Genomic DNA, 27,529 nt, shown 5'->3' on the forward strand with positions numbered 1-27,529 from the left:
AAGACTGAACTCCTAAACAACATTCTGTACAGCCCAAGAGAGGGTATCTTTGGAAAGATTATCTCATAAGAAAGTCCATTATTTATGGATATTCTTTAGTATAGTCATCCCTAAATATCCTTAGGACATTGGTTTAAAGACCTCACAAGTATATCAAAACCCATCAATGCTTAAGTACTTTATACAAAATGGCATGATATTTGCACATAATCTACATTTGTCCTCCTATAGCCTTTAAATCATATCTAGATTATTTATAACTCCTAATACAATGTGAATGTTAATAAAATAGTTTTTATACTGTACTGTTTAGGCAATAATAACAAAGAAAAAAGTCTATGTATGGTTGATACAGAAAACTTTTTTCCAAATATTTTTGATCCTCAGTTGGTTGAATTTGTGGATGTGGAATTGAAGATAGACAGAGCAAGTTGTGTTTCCAAGTTTTAAATTTGGCCTTTTAAAGAATTTATATCCAAGATTCTCCATTGATATATTTTTTAAGAGTTATAATTTCTGCCACATCTATTTTCATCTGTCCTTAGTGCAGACAGATATAGAATGTTAAATTAAAGGTACATTTAAGAGGAACTAGAAAAGCAAAAAAAAAAAAAAAGAAAAGAAAAGAAAGAATATGAAAATACCATAAAATTCCATATAAAAACACTTGTTTTTTCAAAACTGTTTAGAAAAGTGGGTTTTTTATTGTTTCTTGATTGATTCTGATTAGCATTGAAAGCCTTTTTTTAACATACTATAAAAAAGTGTTAAAATTACAACAAAGAAAATGCCTTTCTTTGTCATTTGTTTCTATCTTACTTTTAAAATATCATTTGTTTCAGCTGTTGTCTTGGGACCTGAAGATTTATGGTTCTACTTTCTTCTTTCTTCCTAAAATTTTACATTACTGCTCTACTTAAAGATTGGAGTAGTCAGTTTATTTCTTATCTTATCACGTAAGTGTAGGTCTTCATGGAAAAGTAGAAATCCTGGTTTACAAAAGGGATAATTTCAAGACAGAAACAGCAGAGCCCTAAAACAAGCACAGGGTTATTCTAAGCAAGGGATCCTGTGCACTTGCATAGGTGGCACACCATGATATCACATGTGATTCAATGAACATTCCTGAAAGTATTCTTAGCAGGAAAATTATCAAACTCATAATGAGAATTGAAATAAATCCTCAAAATAATGAGAACTGAAATGTTTATAGAGATACATATGTAGATATCTATCTATATCTATCTATCTATATATATATATATATATATATATATATATATATATATATATATATAGAGAGAGAGAGAGAGAGAGAGAGAGAGATTCAAATTATCTTTGTTCTTCCTAATCAGATTACAGTTTGGAGGGGAAAGTATATTTTTTAAATAATAGTGATAAGACTTCATAGCCTCTGAAGTTTTACCTTATATGTTGTTAGAGGTCAGGAAAATTATTTCTGTTGCTCATAGTTTACACTTGACAAGCAAGTGTAAGAGAATACTAGCTTGTAAGTAAAAGGAAAGGGCAGTATGAAAGTTTTGTTTTAAATATCTATCTCACTTGATGCTTGTCTAATCATGAAAAAAAAATCATAATTTTTTTCCTACTAAACTTCATGACTGGTGACCAAAATACAAACATATTGAAGGACAATACTGGAAAAAAAATCTCAGTGGAAACTCTCTGTTATAGGAACATTTTATATATGTATATGTATGTATATATATACACATATTTATCTATATAGATATATACATGTGTATATATATGTGTATGTATATATACACACATACATATATACATATATATGTATAAATTACATGATATGCACACAGTTTGTTCATGAAATAAAATTGGGATTTGTTTTAATAATGGAAATTTGTAACAGTGAAAAAAGTTCATACCAACAATTTTACAAGTATAGGAATTTTTAGAAGAGAAAAAGCAATCAGAAACAGTGAAGATTCCATTATTGGTCTAATTTGAATACTATTCCTATGACAGGTATTTAAAAACATTTCGCATTTTCAATAGCAAAGAGCCACTAGAGAATGAATAATACATTTAATATATATTTAAAATTTATCAAATGTTTCCAAACAATAAAATGTATTTCTATTGTATATTTTAGTCAACCAATTAATGCCTACATTTGTGTATTACACTGAGAGGGGCTTGGTAAACTAGACTGAGGCTTGATTTGGTAATTTCTGTAGTTTTGGTCTTCTCCATGTGTTTATGACAAAAATAACTGAGTTTTAGGTTTTTTCTCTTTTAATTGGATTTGTAAGAAAACAAGGTAGCTTGCTCCATTATTATTGGTTTCTTAGAGGCAATTTTGCAACTATGATTATAAATACACTTCTATTATCAAGTCTTATTTCCCAAAAGACAGGGAAAAAATCCATCTCTGTTCTCCCTTGTGTGAGATTCATAGTTTCTGGCAATATGTAAACTTTAAGAGTTCATGTTCCCTGTTTAGACTTTATAAAGCTTATCTTGACTTTCTAGAAGTTTTCTATTGTATTATATATATTTTTCTTCAAGGAATTTATACTTTAGAAGATATAAAATTGACCATCGAACAACAAATTAAGTCAGTAAACTTTTATTAGCATATATACACAAAGACATAGGAAAGTTGTGGTAGAAGTTAAAATAAGTATAAAATGCAGCTGTAAATGTCATGTAGGAGCTAGCAATCCATTAAAGAAATCAAAATTTGGAACATAATAATATTAATTATTTCTTTCTTTAACTCAGTTATTAAACAAATGTCTCTTGAACAACTAACAGGTTCCCAAAACTGTCTTCAATGCTGATAATTCAATGATGATTTCTAGCCTAATGGAGCTTATGGTCTAGTGGAGAAGACAGACCATCAAATATTGACACAAGCAAACATAAAATCATCACAATATGACAAAATTAGTTCACTATGTTCCTATTTCTAAAAGACAGTGATTTCCTCTCCCTTCTTATGCCCTTTCCCTTTTAGTCTGTTCTGATAAGGTAGGCAGAGAGAGACTTACAATGTATCACTCCTTCCTACTCTAGTGCTCCAAAGACTTCCTATACTATTCAGAGCATAAGTATTTGTTTCCTTCCTTGACTTAACTCCCATGCTTATTTATTTCTCTTCAACCTTAAATTCCTCAAACATGCTAGGCTTGCTTTCTGCATGAACCTTTCTACTGTTCTTTTCTCAGCTCCAGAAAGTCGGAAGGTCATAAAACTTTACTTTTTTCCCCTGCAAAAACAAACAAAAAATCACCTTACTTTCTTAAGGTCCTCGCCCAAATGGAATTTTCTCAATGAAGCCTTCTTAGATTATTCAATTTTAACTTAAAACATGAAATTGTTCATAATCTCTAAACTTTTCCCTCCTTTTTGCTCCAGCACCAAATATTATAACACAGTATAACATTTATTTTGTTTGCTTTACAATGTCTCCTGTGCTAAAATGTAAGCTCCACCAAGATAGAGACTTTGTTGCTGTTTTTCCCCCTTCTCTGTTGCTAGCACAGGGTCTGCCTGGCACATAGTAGATACACAATTGATATTTGCTGAATGAGCATATCTATAATCAGATTTGTAGAGAATTTCTGAGAAATTGATAATTTAGCTGAAAACTCAAGAAGATAAATGGATATAAATTAAGTAAAGGGAGAAAGAAATAATAGTGATAGTAGCAGCAGCAGTAACAATTACCTTTAGTGCTTAGTATGTGTTTAGTGGCAAACATATATTGACTCCTATACTAGTCAGCTTTCCATTGCTGTGATGAAGTACCTGAGAAAATCAACATGAAGGAGGAAAGATTTATTTTGTCTCATGGTTTCGGTACATAGTAACTTAGCTCCACTGTTTTATTCTGTGGAAAGGCAAGGGCATCATGGTGGGGAGCACATGATAGGGGCAAAAATACTCACCTCATGGTGGCCAGGAAGTAGAGAAAGGGGAGGGGAGGATGGAATCCATGAAGCAGAGAGGTTCGGAAGGGAAAGAGGAGAATAGGCACAAAATAGACCCTTCAAGGGCATTCCTCCAAGATCTTACTTATTCTCATTAGACCCTGCTTCTTAAAATTTCCTCCTTCTCCCAATAACTCATGAAGCCCTGAATCCATCAGTGGGTTAGTCCTTTAATTGGGTTAAAGTATTCATAATCTAATCATCTGTCAAAATCCCCACCACTGAATACTGCAGCACTAAGTACCAAGTCTTCATTGTGTGAACTTTTGTGGGACCTTGAGATTCAAATCATAAGTACTCAAAATCCTTAAAAACAACCTTCACTTGGCAGAAAAGCTGAAGTACAGAGAGAGCTTTCAAGAAGAGGAAATGGTGTGTCAAAGCTTTCTGGATAGAATAAGTACATTGAGGAGATTGTAAAAAAAAAATCTGCAATTAGAGCTGAGAGAGCTAGGCATGTGATAGAAAAAAACCCTAGAGAGAAATATCTGGGCATAGGTGACCAAAGGGACTTGCTTGCAGCATGTTCTGGTTTATTCCTTTCATTCTGGAATAATTAAACAAACCCTCTTTTGCTCTCAAAATTTCTCTGTATTAGTTGACAAAGTGAATTAATAAATTCTGCCTCTCATCTCTGAGAAGTGAGAAGATATGAAGAAGTAGGGATGTGATCCGAGTTTTTTTCCTAAAAAAGAACTCTGGCTATGATTTTAAAACTAAATTTAATAGGAGGAATTACACAGTGAGCTTTATTAGCAGGCAATAATCTCTGATGTTTTCTTTCTTTTTTTTAAAGAGAGAGAGAGAGAATTTTTTAATATTTATTTCCTTTAGTTTTCAGTGGACATAACATCTTTGTTTGTATGTGGTGCTGAGGATCGAACCCGGGCCGCACGCATGCCAGGCGGGCGCACTACCGCTTGAGCCACATCCCCAGCCCTCTGATGTTTTCTTAAGCATGGGTTGTAGTAGCAAAGATAAAGGGAGAGGAACATATTTGAAAAATATTTAGAAGGTAAAATCTAATTATAGTGATGATGCATTATGTATGAGAGAAGAAGATAATGATACAGTGACTCCTAGGTTTCTAATTGTAGTAACTGGATAAAGGCTTTGTGGTTTACCATGAAGGGGAACAATGAACAAAGACCATATATGAATGTGTGCGTATGATGGGGCCATGAAGGGTTGAAGATCAATAAATGTAAAAATATAAAATATTAGTTATGTGATAAAGTATCAAATGTGATGTTTAGTCCAAAAGTAGTATTCCAGTGGTTGGCTGTGTCACAGTGTTTACCTATCAGCTATTGGACATTTGGGTTGTTTCTAGTTGTTAGGAATTTACAAATAAAGATGCAGTGAAGATTTCTGTAAAAGCCTTTGTATGGACATATGCTTTGATTTTTCCTGGGCAAATATCTAAGAGTAGTATGGCTGGATGATTTGGTAGGATTATGTATAAATTATTAATAACTTGCATAATACTTCCAAAATGATTATACTGTTTTACATTTCCATTAACAGAGTATAAGAATTCCAGTTTCTCCATTTCCTTATTAATACTTTATATGTTTAATCTTGATTTTAACCATTCTTGTAGGTACACAGAGGTATTTAATTGTAGTTTTAATTTATATTCCTTTAATAGTCAATGAGTTCAATATCTTTTTGCAGCTTTTCATGCACTTATTTGTCATTTACATGTCTTTGTTTATCTCCTTCTATGGAGAGTTTGTTCAGTTCTATTGATCATATTATTACTTGACTGAAAAGGCCTTTATATTATTTTGTGTTCAGAAGATATTTTTATCTAGCTATGGAATTCAAAATTATGGATTTTTTTATTTCAGTACTTTAAAGCTGTTATTCCATTTTCTTGCCACTTAAGTTATTTCTGACAAGAATTCTTCTGTATCCATTATTTTTGTCCTCTGGACATATGCGTTTTTATTCTGGCTACTTTTTTTTATTACAATGATCTTGGCAATTCATACATTTGAATCAATTGGGGTATAATTTCTCATTTTTCTGATTGTACAGATTGCAGAATCACTTTGGTCATACAGTCACCTATATACATACAACAATCATAATTTCTATTCTATTCTGGTGCCCTTCCTATTCTCCCTTCCCCTCCCCTCCCCTCCCATCACTTCTCTCTATCCAATCTAATGTGACACACTTGTTTTTTTCTTTTTCTCCTCACAACATCATACATGTATTCTGTGTAACGATGAGGTTCTCCTCCCATCTTCCGCGCAACTCCCCTTCTCCCTCCTTTTCCCTCCCACCTCTCTTCTCTATTTAGTGGTAATCTTCTTCTCATGCTCTTCTTCCCTATCCCATTTTGACACTCCCCTTATATCAGAGAAGACATTCGGCATTTGTTTTTTAGGGATTGGCTAACTTCACTTAGCATAATCTGCTCTAATGCCATCCATTTACCTGCAAATGCCATGATCTTGTTATTTTTTAGTGCTGAGTAATATTCCATTGTGTATAAATGCCACATTTTTTTTAATCCATTTATCTATTGAAGGGCATCTAGGTTGGTTCCACAGTCTTGCTATTGTGAATTGTGCTGCTATAAACATTGATGTGGCTGTGTCCCTGTAGTATGCTCTTTTTAGGACTTTTGGGTATAGTCCGAAAAGGGGAATAGCTGGGTCAAATGGTGGTTCCATTCCCAGCTTTCCAAAGAATCTCCATACTGCTTTCCAAATTGGTTGCACCAATTTGCAGTCCCACCAGCAATGCATGAATGTACCTTTCCCCCCCTCCTCACCAGCACTTATTGTTGTTTGACTTCATAATGGCTGCCATTCTTATTGGAGTGAGATGATATCTTAGGGTGGTTTTGATTTGCATTTCTCTGATTGCTAGAGATGGTGAGCATTTTTTCATGTATTTGTTGATTGATTGTATATCCTCTTCTGAGAAGTGTCTGTTCAGGTCCTTGGCCCATTTGTTGATTGGGTTTTTTGTTTTTTTGTTGTTTAACTTTTTGAGTTCTTTGTATACTCTAGAGATTAGAGTTCTATCTGATGTGTGAGGGGTAAAAATTTGTTCCCAGGATGTAGGCTCCCTATTCACCTCTGGCTACTTTTAAGATTTTCTCTTTGCCCACTGATTTTGAGCAATTTAATGATGGTCTGGTGATGATTTATAGTTTTTCTTTTCTTGTCCATTTTGTTTGGGGTTTATAGACTATCTTTAATCAGAGAGTTTGTGTTTTTCATTAACTTTGGCAAAATTTCTACCCTCTAATTATATGTGTATTATGTTGTTTGATGTTATCCAAAGTCTCATTGATATTAGTTTCTAATATATATTTTTTGTTCTTATTATACATGATAATAGAATGTATTTTGGAATACTATACATATATGAAGAATAATTTCTCACTCTTCCAGTTGTATATGATGTAGAATTACATTGATCATGCAATCACATATGCATATAGGATAATAATGGCTGATACATTCTACTGTCCTTTCTATTCTCCTCCCCCTCCCTTCCTTTCATTCCACTTTTTCTAATCTAAAGTACTTCTATTCTTCCCTACCTTCATCCCCTTCTTGTGAGTTAGCATCTGCATACCATTATATGAATTCAGATTTTGGTTTTGAAGGATTGGCTTATTTCACTTAGCATGATATTCTCCAGGTCCATCCATTTACTGGAATTCAGATCCTACCCCAATGTAGTGAAAACTTGGGCTATATTTTTCTTCTATTTGGTGCAGGGTCACTGTTCTAGTACCTAAGCCTTTGATTCACTTTGAGTTGATTTTTTTCCAGGGTGAGAGATAGAGGTTTAGTTTCATTTTGCTACATATGGATTTCCAATTTTGCCAGCACTATTTGTTGAATAGGCTATCTTTTCTCCAGTGAATGTTTTTGGCACCCTTGTCTAGTATGAGATAACCATATTTATATGGGTTTGTCTCGGTATCCTCTATTCTGAACCATTAGTCTATAAGTCTATTTTGGTGTTAATGCCATGAATTTTTGTTACAATAGCTCTGTAGTATAATTTAACACCTGGTATTATGATGCCTCCTACTTTACTTTTCTTGCTAAAGTTTGCTTTAGCTATTCTGGGTCTCTTATTTTTCCAAATAAATTTATGATTGCTTTTCCTATATGTATGAAGAATGTCACTGGGAGTTTAATAGGAGGAATTGCCTTAAATCTGTGTAATGCTTTGGGTAGTATGGCCATTTTGACAAATTAATTCTGCCTACCCAGAAGTATGGGAGATCTTTCCACCTTGTTCAATTTCTTTCTTTAGTGTTCTCTAGTTTTCATTGTACAGGGCTTTCACCTCTTTTGTTAAATTGATTCCCAGGTACTTTATTTATTTATTTATTTTTGAGGCTATTGTGTATGAGGTAGTTTTCCTAATTTCTCTTTCAGTGCATTCATCACTGATGTATAGAAATGTCTTTGATTAATGGGTGTTGATTTTATATCCTGTTACTTTGCTGACATAATTTATTAGTTCTTAAACTTTTCTGGTGGAATGTTTGGGATCTTCTAGATGCAGAATCATGTTATCAGCAAATAGTGATAGTTTGAGTTCTTCTTTACCTATTTGTGTCCCTTTAATTTATTTCTTTTGTTTAATTGCTCTGGAAAACACTATTTATTTACTTTTATTGTGCTTTTTTCTTTGATCTGGGAGATATTTATAAGTGTGCAGTTTAATTTTGAAGTCATTGAGACATGGGAGTGGGAGTTCTATGTATCTTAAGATGATTGATTTCTAATGTAATAAATAATGCAGGAAATAGTCTGCATAATTTCACATTTTTAAAATTTCTCCAATCTCATTTTATGATAGAATATATTCTATCTTTATTAATGTTCTACTTGTCATTATTATGTATAGTTCTCTAAATAACAAGCAGGTAAAAGTGGCTGATAATGTTGTTAAGCCTTCTATATCATTACTCCTTCCAGCAAAGTGAAGGGGCTTAAAATTTCAAATATAATTGTGGGTTTGTCTTTCTAGTTTTATTAATTTTTACTTCATGTATTTTGAAATTTTGTTATTAGGTACATACACATTTAGGATTGTTATACTTTCTTGAAGAAGTTACCCTATTATGGTTATGAAATGTTCCCCTTTATCTCTGAAAATACTTTTCTTGAAATTTATTTTATATTATAACTCTATTTCAGATTTTTCATGTTTATTTTCCCCTTCTTTTGCTTTTACCTATTGGTTTGTATTGATATTTAAAGTGTGACATATGTATATATCATATAGTTATTGTTTGCTTTTTATACATGTTGAACATTTATACCTTTTAATTACAATGTCTAGTTCATTTAAATTAATTACTGACATTATTGGAAAAAGCAGAATACCTGACATGAATGAAAACCAGGTAAATGCTAGGTTTGATGATATAATATTTTGGAAACCAGGTTGAATAGTTCTACTGCCAGGCTCAGAGAGAAGATTGTTGGAATCCATTTGTTGCAATTGTCCCTTCTCTCATTTATCATATGGTGCACAGCAACAGATTAATTTTATTGTTTGTTAGCACTTTTTATTTTGCAAATAACAATTATATATATGTATATATACATACATATATGTGTGTGTGTGTGCATGTATGTGTGTGTATATATATAGAGAGAGAGATTGTGTGTGTGTGTGTGTGTGTGTATATATATATATATATATATATATATATATATATATATATATATATATATATGTACAGAGAGAGAGAGAGAAAGAGAACACCATAGGCAATCTCTTGGTATCCCATTATGGCTTTGATGTGAAGTTCTCTAACAAAAAATAGTGCTAGGCATTTTTTCATATACTTGTTTGCTATTTGCTATTTGATTATCCTCTTCAGTGAAATAGCCATTTATGTGTTTTGTTAATTTTTAATTGTAATATTTGCAGATTGTTCAGTTTTCCAGTCTTTGTATATTTTGTAAATATGTGTATTGCAGATATTTTTTCAAGTCCATGAATTGCTCCTTTATAAATTATTTGTTGACTAAAATTTTTTTAAATGACTTTGAAGTATATTTTAAGAAATGGTAGAATTTGTCAAGCATACACTTTATTTTGGGTACTAACTACCAATCTGTAAATTTGATTAATTTTTCATATCTGATTAGAACTTCTACTTCAAGTCCCATGCTTATACCCCTTCTATAGCTTTCTCTGTCTTTCCAAGACAAAATTTAGAAATTTTTATTTTCTTTGTATTTTTTCTTTTTTCTTTTTATTTGTTTTAATTAGTCATACATGACAGTAGAATGCATTTATGCACTTTGATATATCATACATAGATGGGATATATTTTATCTCATTTTTTTTCTGAATGTACATGTTGCAGAGTCAATTTGGTCATGGAGTCACATATACACATACAGTAATAATGTCTGTTTCATTCTACTATCTTTCCTATCCCCTTAACCCCTCCATATCTTAAAAGTATAAACAAAAACAAATAACTTTTTTCCTCCAAATTTTATATATGAAGACCAAATAATTTTAAAAGAATGGAGTTGGAAATGACATTTTCCAGATACGAAACCTGTATGTGTTAATCCACAGAGCATACACAAATAGTATATGTCCAGGATTCAGATAAATAAAAACAGAAGTTGTCCAGGATTCGAATAAATGAAAAATGATGAAAACATGGACCAATGGATAGAAATGAAGAATCAAAAGAATAATACATGCCCAGGAGAACACAGGACACTATGTTTGAACTGGGTGTTAAAGAATGATCAAATCCATGAATAATTTATGTCATTGCTGTTTTGTTTCATTTCTTCTGCTAATCTATGTATTGTTATTGGTCAAGTAATTTATCTTTGACCTTCAGAACCTAGCAATACTTAGAATACTAAGGTGTTCAAAAAAGTGTGTTGATTTGAATAGTTCTTCTTCTTTAATATTCAAAAACATAAATTAAGCAACTAGTTCAATGCAACAGTCAGTTCTGACCTGGATGTTTTCAATAATAAATCAAGCAGCATGATAGTGTATTAGTTATCCACTGCTATATTAAAAATTGCACTAAAATTTTGTGGCTTATAAAACAAACATTTTTTATCTTGAAGTTTTGTTTGTTTGTTTTAGTTCAAGTATATCAGTGTCACTTAGCTGGGTCCTCTGGTTTCAGTTCTTTGACAAGGCTGCGAAGTGTCAGGGGATCTGTAGCCATCTCAGTGACTGATAGGAAGATAATTCACTTTCATGCTCACTCATGTAGATGTTGGCAGGCTTTAGGTACTCTCTGGCTCTTATCCAAAGACATCAATTGTGCCATGTGCTCCTATCCATAGGATAATTCACCAGAAAGCATCTGGCTTCCCTTAGAGAGAGTGGGGGAGAGATAAAGAAAATGCAAGGGGGATGAAGTCACAATCTTTTTAAACCTAATATTGCAAGTGGCATTCCATAACTTTTGCCACATTTGAATCATTAAAAATGAGTCATTTTGCCAAACCAATGTTCAAAGGAACTGTTTGTCCTCACAATAGCCCATGTCACTAATATTTTACCAAAGACACTAGCAAATATATACACAGACAAATTCATAGAGAGATTATGTGTTATAGCTAGATGACAGGGGAAGCTCCTAACCCAGGAGACTTAGCAATAATATTGTATGTGTATTTTTTGCCCCATCTTTTCTTAGGAACAAGGAGGAGGAAGAAAGTAGATATGTGGCAATTCTATTCTTCGTCAATTAACACCTGTCTTCTGTAGAATGATAATTTCTTGTAGGCATTGTCTCAATGTCTAGGGTTCCAGTGATACTTCTGAGGTCAAATAGGGAGCAAGAAAGGTATATTAGGCCCATGCCTTATACAAATAGGTACTACCCAAACCAGTTCTATCATAGTACTTATTCTGAGTTCTAACTTAATTGAATAAAAGTTCTCAAATCTGTTAGAAATGTTTGAAAAACTGGGATCCTAGAACAATGATTTTGACTACAGCAGTAAAACAGCACAGTGATTAGGCATGTGGGCCCTAGAGCAAGCCTGCCAAGGGTTGTTTGTATCCAGATTTGCTAGCCAGGCAAAGGGATTTAGAAGTCTGGGATTGAATCCCATTCACACTTATATGTTGGCTTTTCTGTTTCTGAAGCCAAAAGTACTTGAATGTATTGATACTGTGCCTCTTTTTACTGTCATTCCTAGCATCTATATGACAGACCTGCATATACCTGAGCATTGTTTAATATATCCAATGGAATGGTTAAATACATTTACCACTATTATGCCTACTCTTTTCTATCTTGATAATAGGTCTCTCACTAAATGATATAAGATCTTAATTTTAATAAACTCCTTCTCTATAAAGAAAATAATCTGGAACTGATTTCTATACCTGTCGACACAGTGTATCATAATCAGTTTAAATATTTTTACAACTGGTGGATATACTAATTTGATTATGTCACTTCTTCTAGAACTTTTGCAGACCAAAATTTTTAATTTTATTTTTAAATAAAGAGACTGTAGGCTACAATTGATTACCCACTCCTATTATCCTAAAATGAATTAAGGTATTATCTTGCAGTACATCAAGTAATAAGTTTTCTGACTTTAATTAATAAGGAAGCTCAAAAAAGAGAGTAGTAAATATTCCATACATGTATTTGCGAAAGTAGTAACCCCTGAACCTGAGATTTCATTGTTCATGGTGTCTTTTTTTGTTTTTAAACTCCAGCTGTTGGAAATTCTTTAATCACTGATTTGATTTTTAAGAGGATTCTTATTACTAAGCCTCATCTCAGATGCAAAGTCTTTGTTCCTTCTGCTGTTCTATTAGTTGACTCCACCTCACCTCTAGAGTATAATTTTGAATTTGATTTTTTGAGTGGAGGCAAATCGCTTTTGTTTTCAAATGCTTTGGCAGAAGAGCTTCTTTTGTGAAAATAGAGGAACAGGCGACTTGGGATGGGGAAGAAAAGTCTTGAGAAAACTGGCGGTTGGGTATTATGTGAATTCCTCTGCTATTGTGATATTCAGGCTGTGTGCAGTGTGGAGGGAATGTCAGTGGGAGGGAGAATAACTTGTACTCCAATTTTTGTGTCTTAACAATTGCAATATAGTGAAAAATATGGGGACTGTAGCAATCTATCTAAATAAGTCTCATAAGAAAAAAATTGTGGCTTTTGAAATGCATAGAACATTATGTGTTCATAACAGTAAACACTGAAAGCCTGTATTCTCAGCCAGGGAGTTTAAAATAAGACCTTCACATAAGGAAATGATGGCAAGGGGAATATATATCTAAGGAAGCAAATAGCACAGCAAGATGATGTTTAACTGGAAGGCTCATAAAATTTTGCCCCTCTTAAAAATATCTCCCCTGTGGACTAACATGATAGGCATTCCTTGTTCTCTTCTTCCTCCTTAGATAATTCTTCTCTCTCCTTGTTTGGCTCTCTTTCTTCCCCCTTTTAAACTATAAATATTCTATAATATGTTCTTTACTTTAATGTAATCATGTTATTTCCTGGTTTCAGTTATTGTCTCTGACACCTTGTCCTGGTTCTACTTCTCACTCTTTATCAATCAGCTTTTTTAAAAGTATTTTTTTAGTTATAGTTGGACATAATATCATTATTTTATTTATTTATTTTTATGTAGTGCTGAGGATTGAACCCAGCGCCTCGCACATGCTAGACAAGTGCTCCACTGAGCCACAACCCAGCCCCTATCCATCAGCTTTTATCCTTATATCATCATCACTTCCAGAGACGTGATGCTAAATTTAATAAGTGGAGAGTGTTGGATACATTCATTTATTCACACACACACACACACACACACACACAACACACAATTGTTCTTTAAACTTTATTTATGCACTTAGGAATATGAAGCTTCTCATTAGCTTCTTTGATAATAGAATTTATGTAATTATTTTTGGAGTAATTTTAAAGACAAAATTAATTTTAACATGAGATAATTAGAAAGAGATCCTATAAGAAAACCTCATCTCTGTGACAGCCTGAAGAAAGTATTTTTCAATAAGTTTTTATACTTAAATGCTCAATTTAAGATATTTATACTTAAATGCTCAATTTAAGATATTTCAGATAAAAAAAATTTATAAAAATATTCAGCTGATGTCATAAGTGAAAAACTCTGTACCTGCAAGACAGCAAGTTCTTACCAAATATTTGTAATGAATGTCAAGGATTGACATCATTTTCTATTTTTAAAGATGTACATATATTTTTATATTTAATGTTATATATAAGTATTATACATAATGTGTAAATATTATATATATTTAATGTAGAAAAGTCAAAAGAATGGCTTAGTAACTCTGAAGCAAATAGCAAATTCTACCATCTAAATGTTTCTAAGTAATATAATATGACTTCAATACAAATAGTTAAGCAATGATTGTAGCTTTAATTGACACAGAATTTTGTCCATTCATTTGAAAATTTCAGAATTTTATTCAAGTACTAATTGAGTGATTGTTTCCAATAGAAACAGCTTGTGGTGTTGGATAAGAGCACAGTGAAATGCCAGAAGGAATTGGAAAAAAATAGTTATTACAAGTGATTAATTGGACAGACAGAACTGTAGGTGATGTTTTCTTACTTTGTAAATTCAAGAAGTACAAAGTGTTATTGCTGTGCTAATCTCTCCTTATAGCCTTTCTCTTTTATGACCATCACTTGTCTCCTTATCTTTCTATATCTCTTCTCCTCCCTCATTCTCCCACAATGCTCCTACCATCTTAATACTTCTAAAACCTATTATCAGTCTATAGGTCACTACTACTAACTCAGCTCATTTTATTATTATCTCTACATGAGAGTGGCTGTAAACTCTATCCCTATGCTAATAGGAGTCCAGAGATTTGGGCATGCATGTTTACAATGTCCCTTTCATCAGATACTCACTTACCTCAACAGGTAGCCTAATGCCTAGGTGTCTGAACCATGACTAAGTGTCCCTCTCACAGGAAAATTGTTCATATTGGCAGATCCCAATGTGGCTCTTTTTTGAACTATGTCCAGTTAATTTTAACCAAGATATCCATTTTCTGACTGAGAAAGAAATTAGATTAAATTATTCAGTCAGATTAAACCTAAAGGAGGCAATGTAACAAAACACATGAAATAATAGAAGTAGTTTATTGCTTACAGAACCAAGAGGGAAGAGAGCACTATATTTAATAGGACACATGGGAAGCTAGGAACTGTCTGGAACATACATGCTGACTGAGAGGGACATGGAAACCTGTGGGAAAAACCATTATTGGGGATCACAGTGTTACCCAAGCTAGCTTCTTAAGGGAAGTTCTTACTGATAGGTTTGGAAAAGTGGCACTAGTTGTGGAGTCTATGACTGAGAGGTGATCACTGCTACCTGTCTTCTGCTCAGTTCATGTGAAGTGTAGGCATCCAAGGGACAAGTCAAGTAGGGTATACCAAGCTGTTCTGTAGGGAGGGGGTCATCAGGAAGTAAATGTATATGGAAAGCATCTGAATCTACCTCATTGAGGAACAGGAGAAATTCAGAGAATTAGAAACTGCCAACCTTATTGTGGTAAGATAAAGTCCAACTTTTATTCTAAATGGATCACAAAGCAACATAAAATTATAAAAATTCACCACAGATCAAAGAGCATCCACAGGGATGGGCGATTAGGAAGACTTGATGTTGTTTTCCAGGGAAATTTCACCAGAGTAGTGAGTTCCTAGGACAGATTGCAGTAGAAGAAAGTGAGAGAAACTGTGGACATAGGTGTAGAGAACTCTTAAAAGAAGATTGTGAAGTTTCAGAAAGAAGGCAATAATTCAAAGGGATATGGATTGAGAACTGATTATTGTTAGAACTGGAAATAACTGGAAAATACCAAATAAAAACCAACTTCCATATTAATATCACTGGAATCATTGTGAAGTGATGAGACATAGGCTTTAGAGAACAGTGTTTTTGTTTGTTTGTTTGTTTGTTTTTTAAGCTTGGCTAATACAGATTTTCCATTAAATGAAAATGAGTTTTGTTACAGTAGAGTCTTATTGTTCTACTCTCACTGTATCTCAATAATAAAGGTTAGATACAGGATTACAGAAGAGAAAATTGTGACTATGAATCTTAAGGAAAACAAGCATAGTACAAGCATGAATTTGAAGATTCCAAATAAGTAATAGGAAGTGAAATATCACTTAAGTAAAGAAAAATTTCATTTTGAAGTGTAGATGTTTTATGAAAGTTTACTAGGTACAAGACACTATATTTGATTTTGGCAATTTCAATTGAGATTGTCATTTTATTTTGTCTAGATTTTACCTCATTCCACCTTCTCTATCATGGGACATTTAGTTCTTCTGTATGTGGTCATTCTTTTCTCTTTCATTCCTGCACAATGACTTTTATAGGATAAAAGATAAAGGAGGGATATAAATAAGACAAAGTCAAATTGAGTCAAAGTCATACTGTAGGAAAAATATGCAGCAAGAACAATGAAGGTCTTTGCTTTTATAGTCATTATATTTAGAGCCTCTGGGATTTTGAATAGTAAGATCTGTTTTAGTTAGAAGGATTAAATTCCAGTGTCTCCCAGGTAGAAACCCTTTTAATTGGAGTTAAAATTTCTTATACTTTGAAACAACTTAGAACACTAAAAAAATAAATTTCATATAATAATGATAATTATGCTGCAAAGATAATATGTTTAGACATTCAAGGAAAGAGGGGATTCATAGAATGAAATATTTTCAGAAAGTTTTCCTGAAGAACATGGGAACTGAGCTTGGCCTAGAGACTAGGTATAAAACTTGCAGAAAAAGAGAAGGCAAGACTCTAGGAAGAGGGAGTAGAATGTGCAAATGTGTTACAACCTGGAAATTGAAGGAAAATCACTCAGATATTTTCTGGATATGGATTGAGAACTGATTATTGTTAGAACTAGAAATATTTTATATATACATATACAATATGTATATATAAATATGTATGTTGATTATACATATCTAAGCATAATATAGTTCATATCTTAAAACTGTTAATCATATTAAGGTATTCTTTCTGTGATAAAATGTGCTTCTAGTTTATGATTTTAATAGTACTTTTGTTGTTTATTGAGAAATAAATTAAGACCACATATTCTCTCAAAAGTTTTGAAACAACAGAATATAAACCCTACAAAAAGCTTAATTAAACAATGTATTTCAAACTCAACTCACAGATCCTGGCATGGAGCAAGCACTTATGAATTGCTGAAGGTTAATTTGAAATTTGTTCAATAAATGTTTACCAAATTGAATTAAAGTTTGTATCACATGATTTGTATTTAAATTCCCTTATGCCTGGTGGTAAATATATATCTGCCAATTTTTCACTTTATTATACACATAGTTTATTTCAAAGATTATTTGATACTTATCATATACTTACTACACCAGTGAGTAAATGAATTCTGTCTGTGACTTCATGGGGTTTCATATAGTAAAAAGAGTGTGAACTTCTTTTACCAACATATTTTAGGTTCTGGAGTAAGGGTAGCATTGGTAATATGATTTAATAGAATTTCTTTAAATCTGTTTATATGAGTACATCACCTTAACCTATCTAACAGGTATATTTTTACATCAAATACAATATATTTCCATGAAGAGTTTTGGGAAACAGCTGGGCATGGTGGTGCATACCTGTAATCCCAGCTGCTGGGGAGGCTGAGATGGGAGGATCATGAGTTCAAATGCAGTCTCAGTAATGGCGAGGTGCTAAGCAACTCAGTGAGACCCTGTCTCTAAATAAAATACAAAATAGAGCTGCGGATGTGACTCAGTAGTCAAGTGCCCTTGAGTTCAGTCCCCACTACCAAAAAAAAAAAAAAGAAAAAGAAAGAAAAAAGAAGTTCTGGGAGAACTCTTAATGACTCCCCATAATGACTCCAAACTCATAGAAATTAATAAGTACATTCTACTCATATAAATAAAATCATATAATTACAATGTACTTTGCTCTTAATGGTTAAATATTTCCTTGAATTTTAAAAACAATTTTTTATAAAAAGCCTACAGTTCAATAATGACGCTATGTGGTTTCATTAAAACTTACATTTTGACAGTTTCTCAGAAGGCCAACACTTCATAATTAATGGATGTTCAGTCCAAAAGTTGACCTTCTGAGTGACTGCATTAGTGCAAAATTAGGAGGGAATTTTTTTTACTTTTGACTATTTATTGAAACTTCAGAGTTGTTATATTTTAGAATGAAAGTAAGTTATGGAACCATGCCTAAGAAATTTGCTTTATATGTTAACATTTGAGGGTCCTTTTTACAATGAAAATTCATGCTGTCTATTTTATGCTATATTTAAAATAAGAGAAATTGTAAAAAGCTTTCTCTTCTTGATCCTTAGTGTCCTCCTTTCAAGGTTTCTGAGATTGAACTCCTGGGCATAGTAAGCCTTAGATTCTAGACACTTGTTATAAATGGCTCTGGCAGTCATTTTCAAGCTGAATCTACAGAGCCTCTATAGACAGATGGCTTCCTCCTATCTGGGATTGAGTTGGTTCTTTTACTTAAAGGTTCTTTTGCTTAAAGGTTAGCATTAATGAGAGCATATTCACAGTCTAATGAAAATAAATTTTGAAGTAAAACAGATGTGGACTTGAATTCTAGTTCTCCCTCTTATTAGCTCTTTGACCTCAAATATGTTAATAGCCTCTCTGAAGATCAGTTTTTCACCTTTAAATTGGGAGAAGAGCATCTATCTTTACGTGTTTTGATATGAAAGAGAGTACACTCTAATACCATTGATGAATTAAGTTCAATGACAGACACATACTATTGCCTCCATAAATGTTTATGATTATGTTGTCATTACTTAGCAATATCTGGATATAAGCAAAAACACTATTCTGAGAATGTATAGAAGCCTGTACACCTGTTTATCTGTTTAGACTCACCAACAATTTCAGATGTTCCACGAGAATTCCTTGTCATTTTTATAAAATAGCAGTATTAGTTCAAACATGCACAATAAATTTTATTTAATAGAAAATAAATAAGTAACTAAATAAAGGAGCTATTTAAAACTGCAGAGTACTCAAACAAAATGAGAGGCAAGAAACTGAAGAGTCACTTTTCTGGTAACACTGACTTTCCCTGTGACCTTGAGAAAATTCCTAATGCCTTTGATTTTCATTGTCTACCTCTTTAAAATACAAGGGAACAATATGTAATATATATGGCCACACTCTGAAGGGATATGATTCATACAAATAAGGAAATTTGACTTCGGATATTTGCTTAGAGGAACAGAAAAGGTGATAAGACATATGTTACTTGAGCTTAGGTCCCCTCTCTTGTTTTCTCTTCTAACAGACTCTTGAAAATTTTATCAAATGTATATCATTTTACCAACTGAAGAAGAGTACATCAGGAAAGTCTTATAGAAAATGAACATATCTGAAGGAAGCAATCCAATCTGTTGTCCAGAAAAGAAGGTCTTTGAGAAAAGAAACCTAAAAACTGACAAATTTGTTGTGAAGGATACCCTAAAGTATGGCACAGAGGCATATTGGATAATTTTTGTTAGAGAAAACTGAGAAATAGAATAAAATGAGTCTCTGATCTCCTCCTGTTTGCCTAAGAATAGGACATAAATTTGTAAAGTTCTCTCTCCTCCCATGTCTACCAGGATGAACAGAAGTTAATCTCACACCAGAGAAAACTGCAGACCCTTTAAACCAGAGAAAGCTTAGGTCCCAGCTCCTAAGCTACATAATCAACATGACAAAAACTGACCCTTATATTCTACTAGTTTTCCTATATATTTACCTTCCTTCAATTTACTACCCCCACTAGCTCAGGATTGTTTTCCTTTGTCTTATTTTTCTGCAAAATTTACTGCACTTTTGTTAAGATGCTATATAAATAACTACCACTTTGAGTTACTCATTACTGATTGCTCTTATCTGTGTCGATAATGTACTTGTTAATAAACTTCTATTTGTTTTTTTTCTTGTTAATCTGTGTTTTGTCAGTTTAATATATAGGGCCAAGTCAATGAACCTGATAGGTAAAGAAAAAATATTTTTTTTTTCCTTCTCTAAAAAAATTGCTAATTCATGGATTTCCCTGAAGACAGTTGGCCAAGGGTTCCTGGTGGAATTTTTCACTGACTTATTCTTTCTTTCATTTATTCAACAAATGTCTCTTGATTACTATTTCTAAGGCAAAATGTTAGAGTAAGTTAAAGATCTAACATATAGTCTGTCTTTCAAGAGTCTGCTCTTTAGTAGGGATAATAAGACATATATATCAGTGAAAAATGTTCTAAATGACATGAATTAAAGTTATACGTGAATTACAAGGAAGAAAGCTTTCATTTCAACCAAACAGATGTCAATGAAAGGAAGGAAATCTTGGAGGAGATGGCATTTTGACATTTTAGCCAGGATTTAAACATCTGTAGATAGGGCAGAAGGGAATTTCTGCCTGACAAAATAATGTGAGCAGCACCTCAAGGAGTAGAAAATAAGTGGCAATTAACTATACATTTGACTACAAAATTGTGTTTATGAAAGAGTGTAATGGGTGATATATTAAAAAAGAATATCATCAGATTCAGTGGAACTTATGTGTCATATGAAGAGGCTTAGTCTTTATTTTCTAGATAGAAGCAAGGAGGCATTGAAAGTTTGGTGGAAGGGAGATGGAAGAAAAGTTTGTGTTTCAGGATGAGAGGCCTAATTAACAGTTATGCACATGGTTTGTGAACTAAATTTTGAGTAACAGATCCCCCAAAGAGGTCCCTAATCGAGATCTCTTTCTTGTCCAGGCTGCTGATGTGTTATTGCAACATGGTGCTAATGTCAATGTTCAAGATGCAGTTTTTTTTACTCCATTGCACATTGCAGCATACTACAGGCATGAACAGGTAAGTCTGGCTGCAAAACTTTCAAAGACTGGGGTTCTGTTCCAATGTACCAGACTTTTGTTCAACTGTCCTATCACTAAAGATAGGCTATTTAAGATATTTGCTGAATGTTTTTTTTTTTTGCCATAATCTCATGAGCTCCATTCTTGAAGAGCCTATAGACCCATATGAACATTACAGCTGCCATATTATTCATTTTTACTGACAGTCTTAGTCACAGAGGAGGTAGTAGGGTGCTTTGGTAAGTGTGCAGCCACAGGAATCAGTAAGCCTCAATCAAAAAGTGCCTACCTTGCCTTATGACCCATTCATTGGTTATGATCTTCATTTCTTCATCTATGAAATGGGAAAAAAGATATTAATAGTGACTACTTCTCAGGAATGGTGTTATAATGAGATCTATATTTCTTCTCAAATGCTCAATATATATCACTGTGATGATACTAATGACAACAGGAACATAACAAATCATAAAAGCTCTTCCTGCAGTTATCTGAACAAAGATGTCTTACAGAAACTTTATTTCCCCTTTACTACTGTCACAGGATGTTGTAAGTTGAAAAAAAATATATCTCCTGAAATATGCTCGAATCCTAATTTCTATGAATTTTACCTTAAAAGGAGTTTTGCGGATGTGACCTAGTTAAGGATTTTGAGATAGGGAGATTATTTTGGATTATCCACTAGGCCTAATCATTTTCAAGGGTTCATGTAAGAGAGGAAAGGGAATCAAAGTTAAGTAGTAGGAGATATGTGACAATAGAATAAGAGGACGAAGTGATGCAGGAAAAGGGCTGCAATCTAAGAAATTCAGGCAGCTTCTAGAATCTAAGAAAACAAGGAAGAGGAAGCCTCCAGGGGCAAAGACATCATCATCATCATCATCATCATCATCATCATCATCATTTTCTAATTTGGTCACAATCTGAAATCAGTTGTTATTTTCCCTGTTCTTACTAATGATTATAAATGAGGTTCAGTCAGGTCAGATTGCATGCCAGAGTCATACAGATAATAAATAGAAAAGGTGAAATATGTACTCAGATGCATCTGATCCCAAAGTCCAGGTTTGTTTTGTTTTGCTAGAGCACACCTTGTTATTTCTCTCCAATCAGTGACCAATGTCATAAAATCTAGGCAATTTGCCTAAATTGGAAAGTCAGAATTCAAGACAATGTGCTCTAATCTAAAATCCATCATGAAAGACAGAATTTGTATATACTGCTTTCAAGCATTACCCTTTAGCTATTTTCTCAAGAAACTGAAAAGAATCAAATAAAACAAATATAAACATAATTGAATAACCAAACATAACTATTCGCCACTTTCACTCTCCCTTGTTTTTTCTCCCCTGACTCACTTCCTTATGGCGAATTATACCCTTTTAACTTCCTGAAGGACATGCCACAGTACTGCCTGAAGACCCAAAGTTGAAAACTAAATTTTCTTATGTACCTGGCTGTCCTACTTATTATGCCTTTTTTTCTCTGCTTGCTGACATATACTTGGACCCTTTTGGTCATGTGAAAACTGACCTGTAGCTGGGTGTGGGGGGGTAATGCTCATTTCGTTGATGTGCTGTTCAGAGTACACTGGAGTGCATTGGAGAGTCAGGCACTGAAAATGGGTTTGAAAATATAGGATCCAAAAACCCAGGTGATGGAAATATTCCATATTTTTTCTGGCTTCAGGCACAGACAGAATATTTACAATGCATGATGCTTGTAGAGCCATCTTCTTTGGTGATTAACCTCATAAACCAGCAGAAAGATAAAGAGCCTCGATGCATATTGGGTAGAGAGCTAAATTTGTTTACTTTCCCTGAAAATATAGTCACAGTCTTATAAAATTATGCTAAAATGTGGATGGCCCTTTTATGATAAGGGACTCACTTTCTCTATGTATGAAGGCAGCACATAAGTAATTTATGGAGGCTGTTGTCATTTGCTAAAATATGCTGACAAGGAGAATGGTACATTCAATATATAAATGTGCCTAATGTGCCATGTTCCCTGCCATTTGTTTATTTGCTTATTTTTAAGTGGACGAATAGATTTTTGTACCAAGAACAATATTTCCTAGGTATATAATAATAGTGCTTAATAGACAATCGATTTCAGAGATAGTTTAAATCTGTCCATTATAAAGTCACATAATCAGAATTTACAGAGTCTGCATAAATGGAAATATTTGCTTACCAGTACAAAGTTCTTGAAGACTAAACTTCTGCTGTTCTAATGTCTCCTGAATTAAGTCTCTGTCTGCCCATTACCTAACAAAAGGATAAGATTCACATATTACCTTGATAGTACCACTTTTCCTAATAGTTATTAGAGTGCTAGGTATTTTTCTGAGTGCTTTACATTTTAAAACTTATTTAATTTTCACAGAAACTTTATGAGGGAGAACTGTTATCATCCCCCCACTCTAGCAATGAAGAAACTGAAGTATTAAAAGTTTAAATAATTTGTTCATGTTGACATAGATAATAAATAGAAGCCTAATTCCAGAACCCTTGATCTTACCTACTACACTCAGTAGAAAATAATTTCCCCATATCCCATCCAGCTAATATTTTGCCTAGAATTTCTATCAAATGTCTCATATTTTTGAGAAATTTCTACCAATGACATGTATTGACTGCTGAATAGGAAAAGCCAAAAATAGTTCTAGAGCTCGAATTCACTTTTGTTTTGATACTTTTGTGGTCAGGATAATTGAGGCGCATTTTCCTGTTATTTTTAATGACACACACACACATATCCCAACTTATCTTTTAGGATCACTAAAGTGACTTTTGAAATTCTCCAGAAAGCAATGTCAGGTTTAAGGAATTTATTTGGTGAATTCCTAAGTATATATGTAAGTGATTCAAAGGATCCTCATAAATTATCATTTAAAACAACCCCAGGAAGATGAAGTTATCATGTCATCTTTCTTTGTCCCTTTGGATATGGAGTAACAGCCAGTTGGGGAAGATGCCCGGATTACTGTTGCTGTTTCTCTTTTACTTGTACACATCCAGATCCAGGACTCCAGCAGCACGATGGCCAGCAGTGGCCTATGCCTGGAGCCATCATGAAAATCAAGACTCAAGTAATGTTCTGGCTAAAAAAGAATTTGAAAAACCTTGTTCAGGAAGATGATGGGTGATTTTAGAAAGTACTACTGTGTACTATGAAGACATACATTATGGAACTGTCAAAAGTCAATGCTAAAGAAAGGAAATGGCAAAAGTAGGCTTTCAAAGCCAAAATTTAACTTTTTCAAAGTTTCTTCATAACTTATCTGGTCCTCACAATAACTTTGAAACAGGGATGATAAACAGTATTGTCTCAATTCACTGAAAATTTTTAAAATAACCCAGAACATATATTATCTGTCAGTCATTGTCCTAGGCACATTAAGCATATTATCTCATTTGATCCTCACAATGACCCCTGAGTTAAGTTTTATTATCATTTCCTTTTTATCTGTGAAGACATCTAGGCTGAAATTAATTTATTTTCTCAAGGTTACTCAGCTAATATAAATAAGATTCTAATTCTAGTTCTCTCTTCCTCTGGACAATAACTCTTTAGTTTATTATATTGCCACTCAACATTTAAAATTCATTATGTATAATAGGGTCAGCAGCATGCACCATGGTTGCTTAGGCAAAACTATCATCACAACTATTACTGCTTCATGCCACACATTTTTCCTTGCTTACAGACTCGTGTAATTCCAGTATTCAATCTTCTCCTAGAGATTGTGTTTAGAGAAGGTGTCCCTATTCCTCAGCCAATGTGTTGTAGATTTTAATTAGCCAGGCCACTCACAATAAATCTTTCTCCTTCTCAAACTTTTGGTCTAGAAAGTTGTAAATTACCTACTATAAGCCAAGGAGATATGGAAAAATGGTTTTTGAGAAGTTTTTAGGAAGAAAGTTTTAGATTTGACAAAAGGAAATCTCATATTTCAAAAGCTAGAGGAGTCTCTTGCTTTACTCTGTGGACTTTGGTTTATAACACATGGAGCTGCTGAAGTTCTCTTGAAACCATGAGGATGGTATTGTGAAGGTATTGAGCATGGAAGAACAGATAGAAAGAACTTGAATTCTGACAATGTTCTTAAGCTGTTGTATTAATCAACCCTGCAGTTGTTCTGGTTTAGGACTAACTGTTAACTAATCTAATAATAAATTCCTTGTTGTTCAACCTATTTGAGTTAGGATTTTCTATTATTTTCTGGTGACAATAACCTAAGAGAAAGCTTTAAAGAGTGTTCTTTAATGGTCAAAAGCTTCCCTTTATTACTTGACTCTTTGCATTAATATCAAGTTAATGGTTCCTTTAGGTAACCCGCCTCCTTTTGAAATTTGGTGCTGATGTAAATGTAAGTGGTGAAGTTGGAGATAGACCTCTCCACCTAGCATCTGCAAAGGGATTCTTTAATATTGCAAAACTTCTGATGGAAGATGGAAGCAAAGCAGATGGTGAGATAATATATTAAGGAGAAATTTACTGTCTTTTACTTTATATATACTACTTTACTTGTACTTCTCTTATTAGAGAATAAACTTGAAAATGACTAATCCTCCAGTCATGTGATAATTTGTTCCACAAATGATAATTTATTTTAAAAAATATTCTTATTAAACCTACAAGAGAATCCTTCTCTACATGTTTCAGCTCAGTTCTCAACATATTAGGTGGCTTGATAAAGTAAGACATTTTCCTAGGCAAAATTGTTGTTTTTCCTGCAGTTTTCTCAAAGTGACATATAATTTACATATATAAAATTTTTTAATTTTTAGTATAAACACTGAGGAATATTTACTCATGTATACATTTATGCAAAAACCACCCAGATCAAGACACAGAATATTTTTTCACTCAGGTATATTCACTTATTATTTTATCTCAGTAAATAGCCTTAACCACCAAAGATCCTCAATATATGGGCATCTATTGCCATAGATCAGTTTTGTCTGTTTTTAAAATTCATATAATTTGTGACAGATTTCTTCTGCTCACCCACTTAATTTCAATAGTTATTCATAATATTGCATAAGTCATACTTTACTTTTTATATTGCTAAAATTAACTTGTTTGAATATGCTACAATTGTTAATATTTCTGATGTTTTGCTCTTACGAATAAAACTACCAACAACATTCTGCTCCAAGGTAAAGAAGTCAAAGGACACACAGAGGCAAGATGCAGAGGCAAAATGGCTGCTTGTCCAAGCTGCTGGCTTTATTTATATCAATAGGTTACGTTAGATCACTGGCATCAGTAGTACATTACTGTTCATTGTATCATTAGGCAGGTTACAGAGTTTGCAACATTATGCAGCTTACTCCTCAGTTATATACTAAGTTTCTATGTGCAGTGTTAGGAGGTTTGTATAGGTTTCAAGAAAGTCCATTGTTTAAAGTTACTATTATGTAGACAGGTTCAGGAGCAGTGGAACTTGGTGAAACATTGTGGGTGTCCAACAAGAGTTGCTATATTTCCAGGAGCTGAGTGTCTGAGTTCAAGGTTGAGGCTGATAAGACCCTAGCACAGAGCCTCCTCAAGAAGGGCATTACTACAGCAGCTAGGCATCCTGCACCTTTGCCCAGAAACTTTCCCAGGGACTCTGCATGTAACAGCCAGGAGTCATCAGAGGCTCCAATCTCAGACACTGCTCTCCCATACTCTGCCACCTCTCTCCACAATCAGAGAAAACTCACTGTCCTGTACATTTGCACAGTCAGAACATCCAAGTGCTTTTGTGAACATATATGCATTTATTTTTCTTTAGTACATTTATTGAAATAGAATTGCTTTATCAAGGAGTATGCATATGTTTACATTTTTAGGAAGTTTCCAGACAGTTTTCCAAAATGTTTGTGCTATTTTCAATCCTACATTAATATATCAGAGTTCCAATAGTTCCCCATTGCCTTTCCAATATTTAACATTACATTAGTATAATTTTTATTGGACATAGAATTTGAATATAATCAATTTGGGGAAAAAAGGCTTTAGAATATATGGAAGGACTTCAGATTCAATTACTAGAATAGAATCTCTCTTGCCTTTTTATTTTCAAAATTATAAAAATGAATTTTGGAAAGTTGATTAAAAGTAGAGTTATTAAAAAAATTCCTCACGAACTTTATTTTTTGACACAAATTCACTGAGAGTTACATTTTGCCATTAAATTCTCTCAGGCATATCCAACATTCTTCCATTGACCCCCTAGAGACCTAATTAAAAGCCCAGCTGTAAGAGCTGCTGGCCTTTGCAACAGGAATGATACACATTTCTGAAAGGACATGGTTGTCAAACCTGTAGAACTGCCAGTTCCTTGGTCCAAAATTCAGATTGATATTCAGCTAATAAAGCTAATCGATGATTTTTATCTACTCAAAAAGAAAACAGAAAAGCTCCTATAGACAACTGAGGCAAGAGGCGAGGGCAGTTTCCAGTTTCCATGGTAGAAACAGGCATCACTATTTTGTAAAATACGAGAAGCATAGTTTGCATTGTTTTCTATAAGCTACTCTGCAGTAACACAGGCATCTATACTATGGATAATGTGTTGTCAAAACACTAGGAACACTATTACTTGGAGTTTATTTAAGCTGTATC

The 27,529-nt window shown here is 33.3% G+C and overlaps 1 protein-coding gene across 5 annotated transcripts in view; it reads left to right on the forward strand.

The window, feature by feature from the left end:
- Positions 1-27,529, forward strand: part of LOC124090539 (serine/threonine-protein kinase TNNI3K) — a 127,885-nt gene that overhangs the window by 71,304 nt on the left and 29,052 nt on the right. For all 5 annotated transcript variants that reach the window (XR_009226505.1, XM_046441166.2, XM_046441168.2 and 2 more), the window contains 2 exons: positions 20,808-20,906; positions 25,245-25,383. Coding sequence is in view for 4 of the 5 variants with exons in the window: in XM_046441166.2 (XP_046297122.1) it covers positions 20,808-20,906; positions 25,245-25,383 (238 nt within the window). In the remaining variant the exon portion in view is untranslated. The remainder of the gene's footprint in view (positions 1-20,807; positions 20,907-25,244; positions 25,384-27,529) is intronic.

Source organism: Marmota monax, unplaced genomic scaffold (genome assembly GCF_021218885.2).
Source record: "Marmota monax isolate L192 unplaced genomic scaffold, Marmota_monax_Labrador192_F-V1.1 WCK01_AAM20220418_F8-fsc00728, whole genome shotgun sequence".
Taxonomy (NCBI): domain Eukaryota; kingdom Metazoa; phylum Chordata; class Mammalia; order Rodentia; family Sciuridae; genus Marmota; species Marmota monax.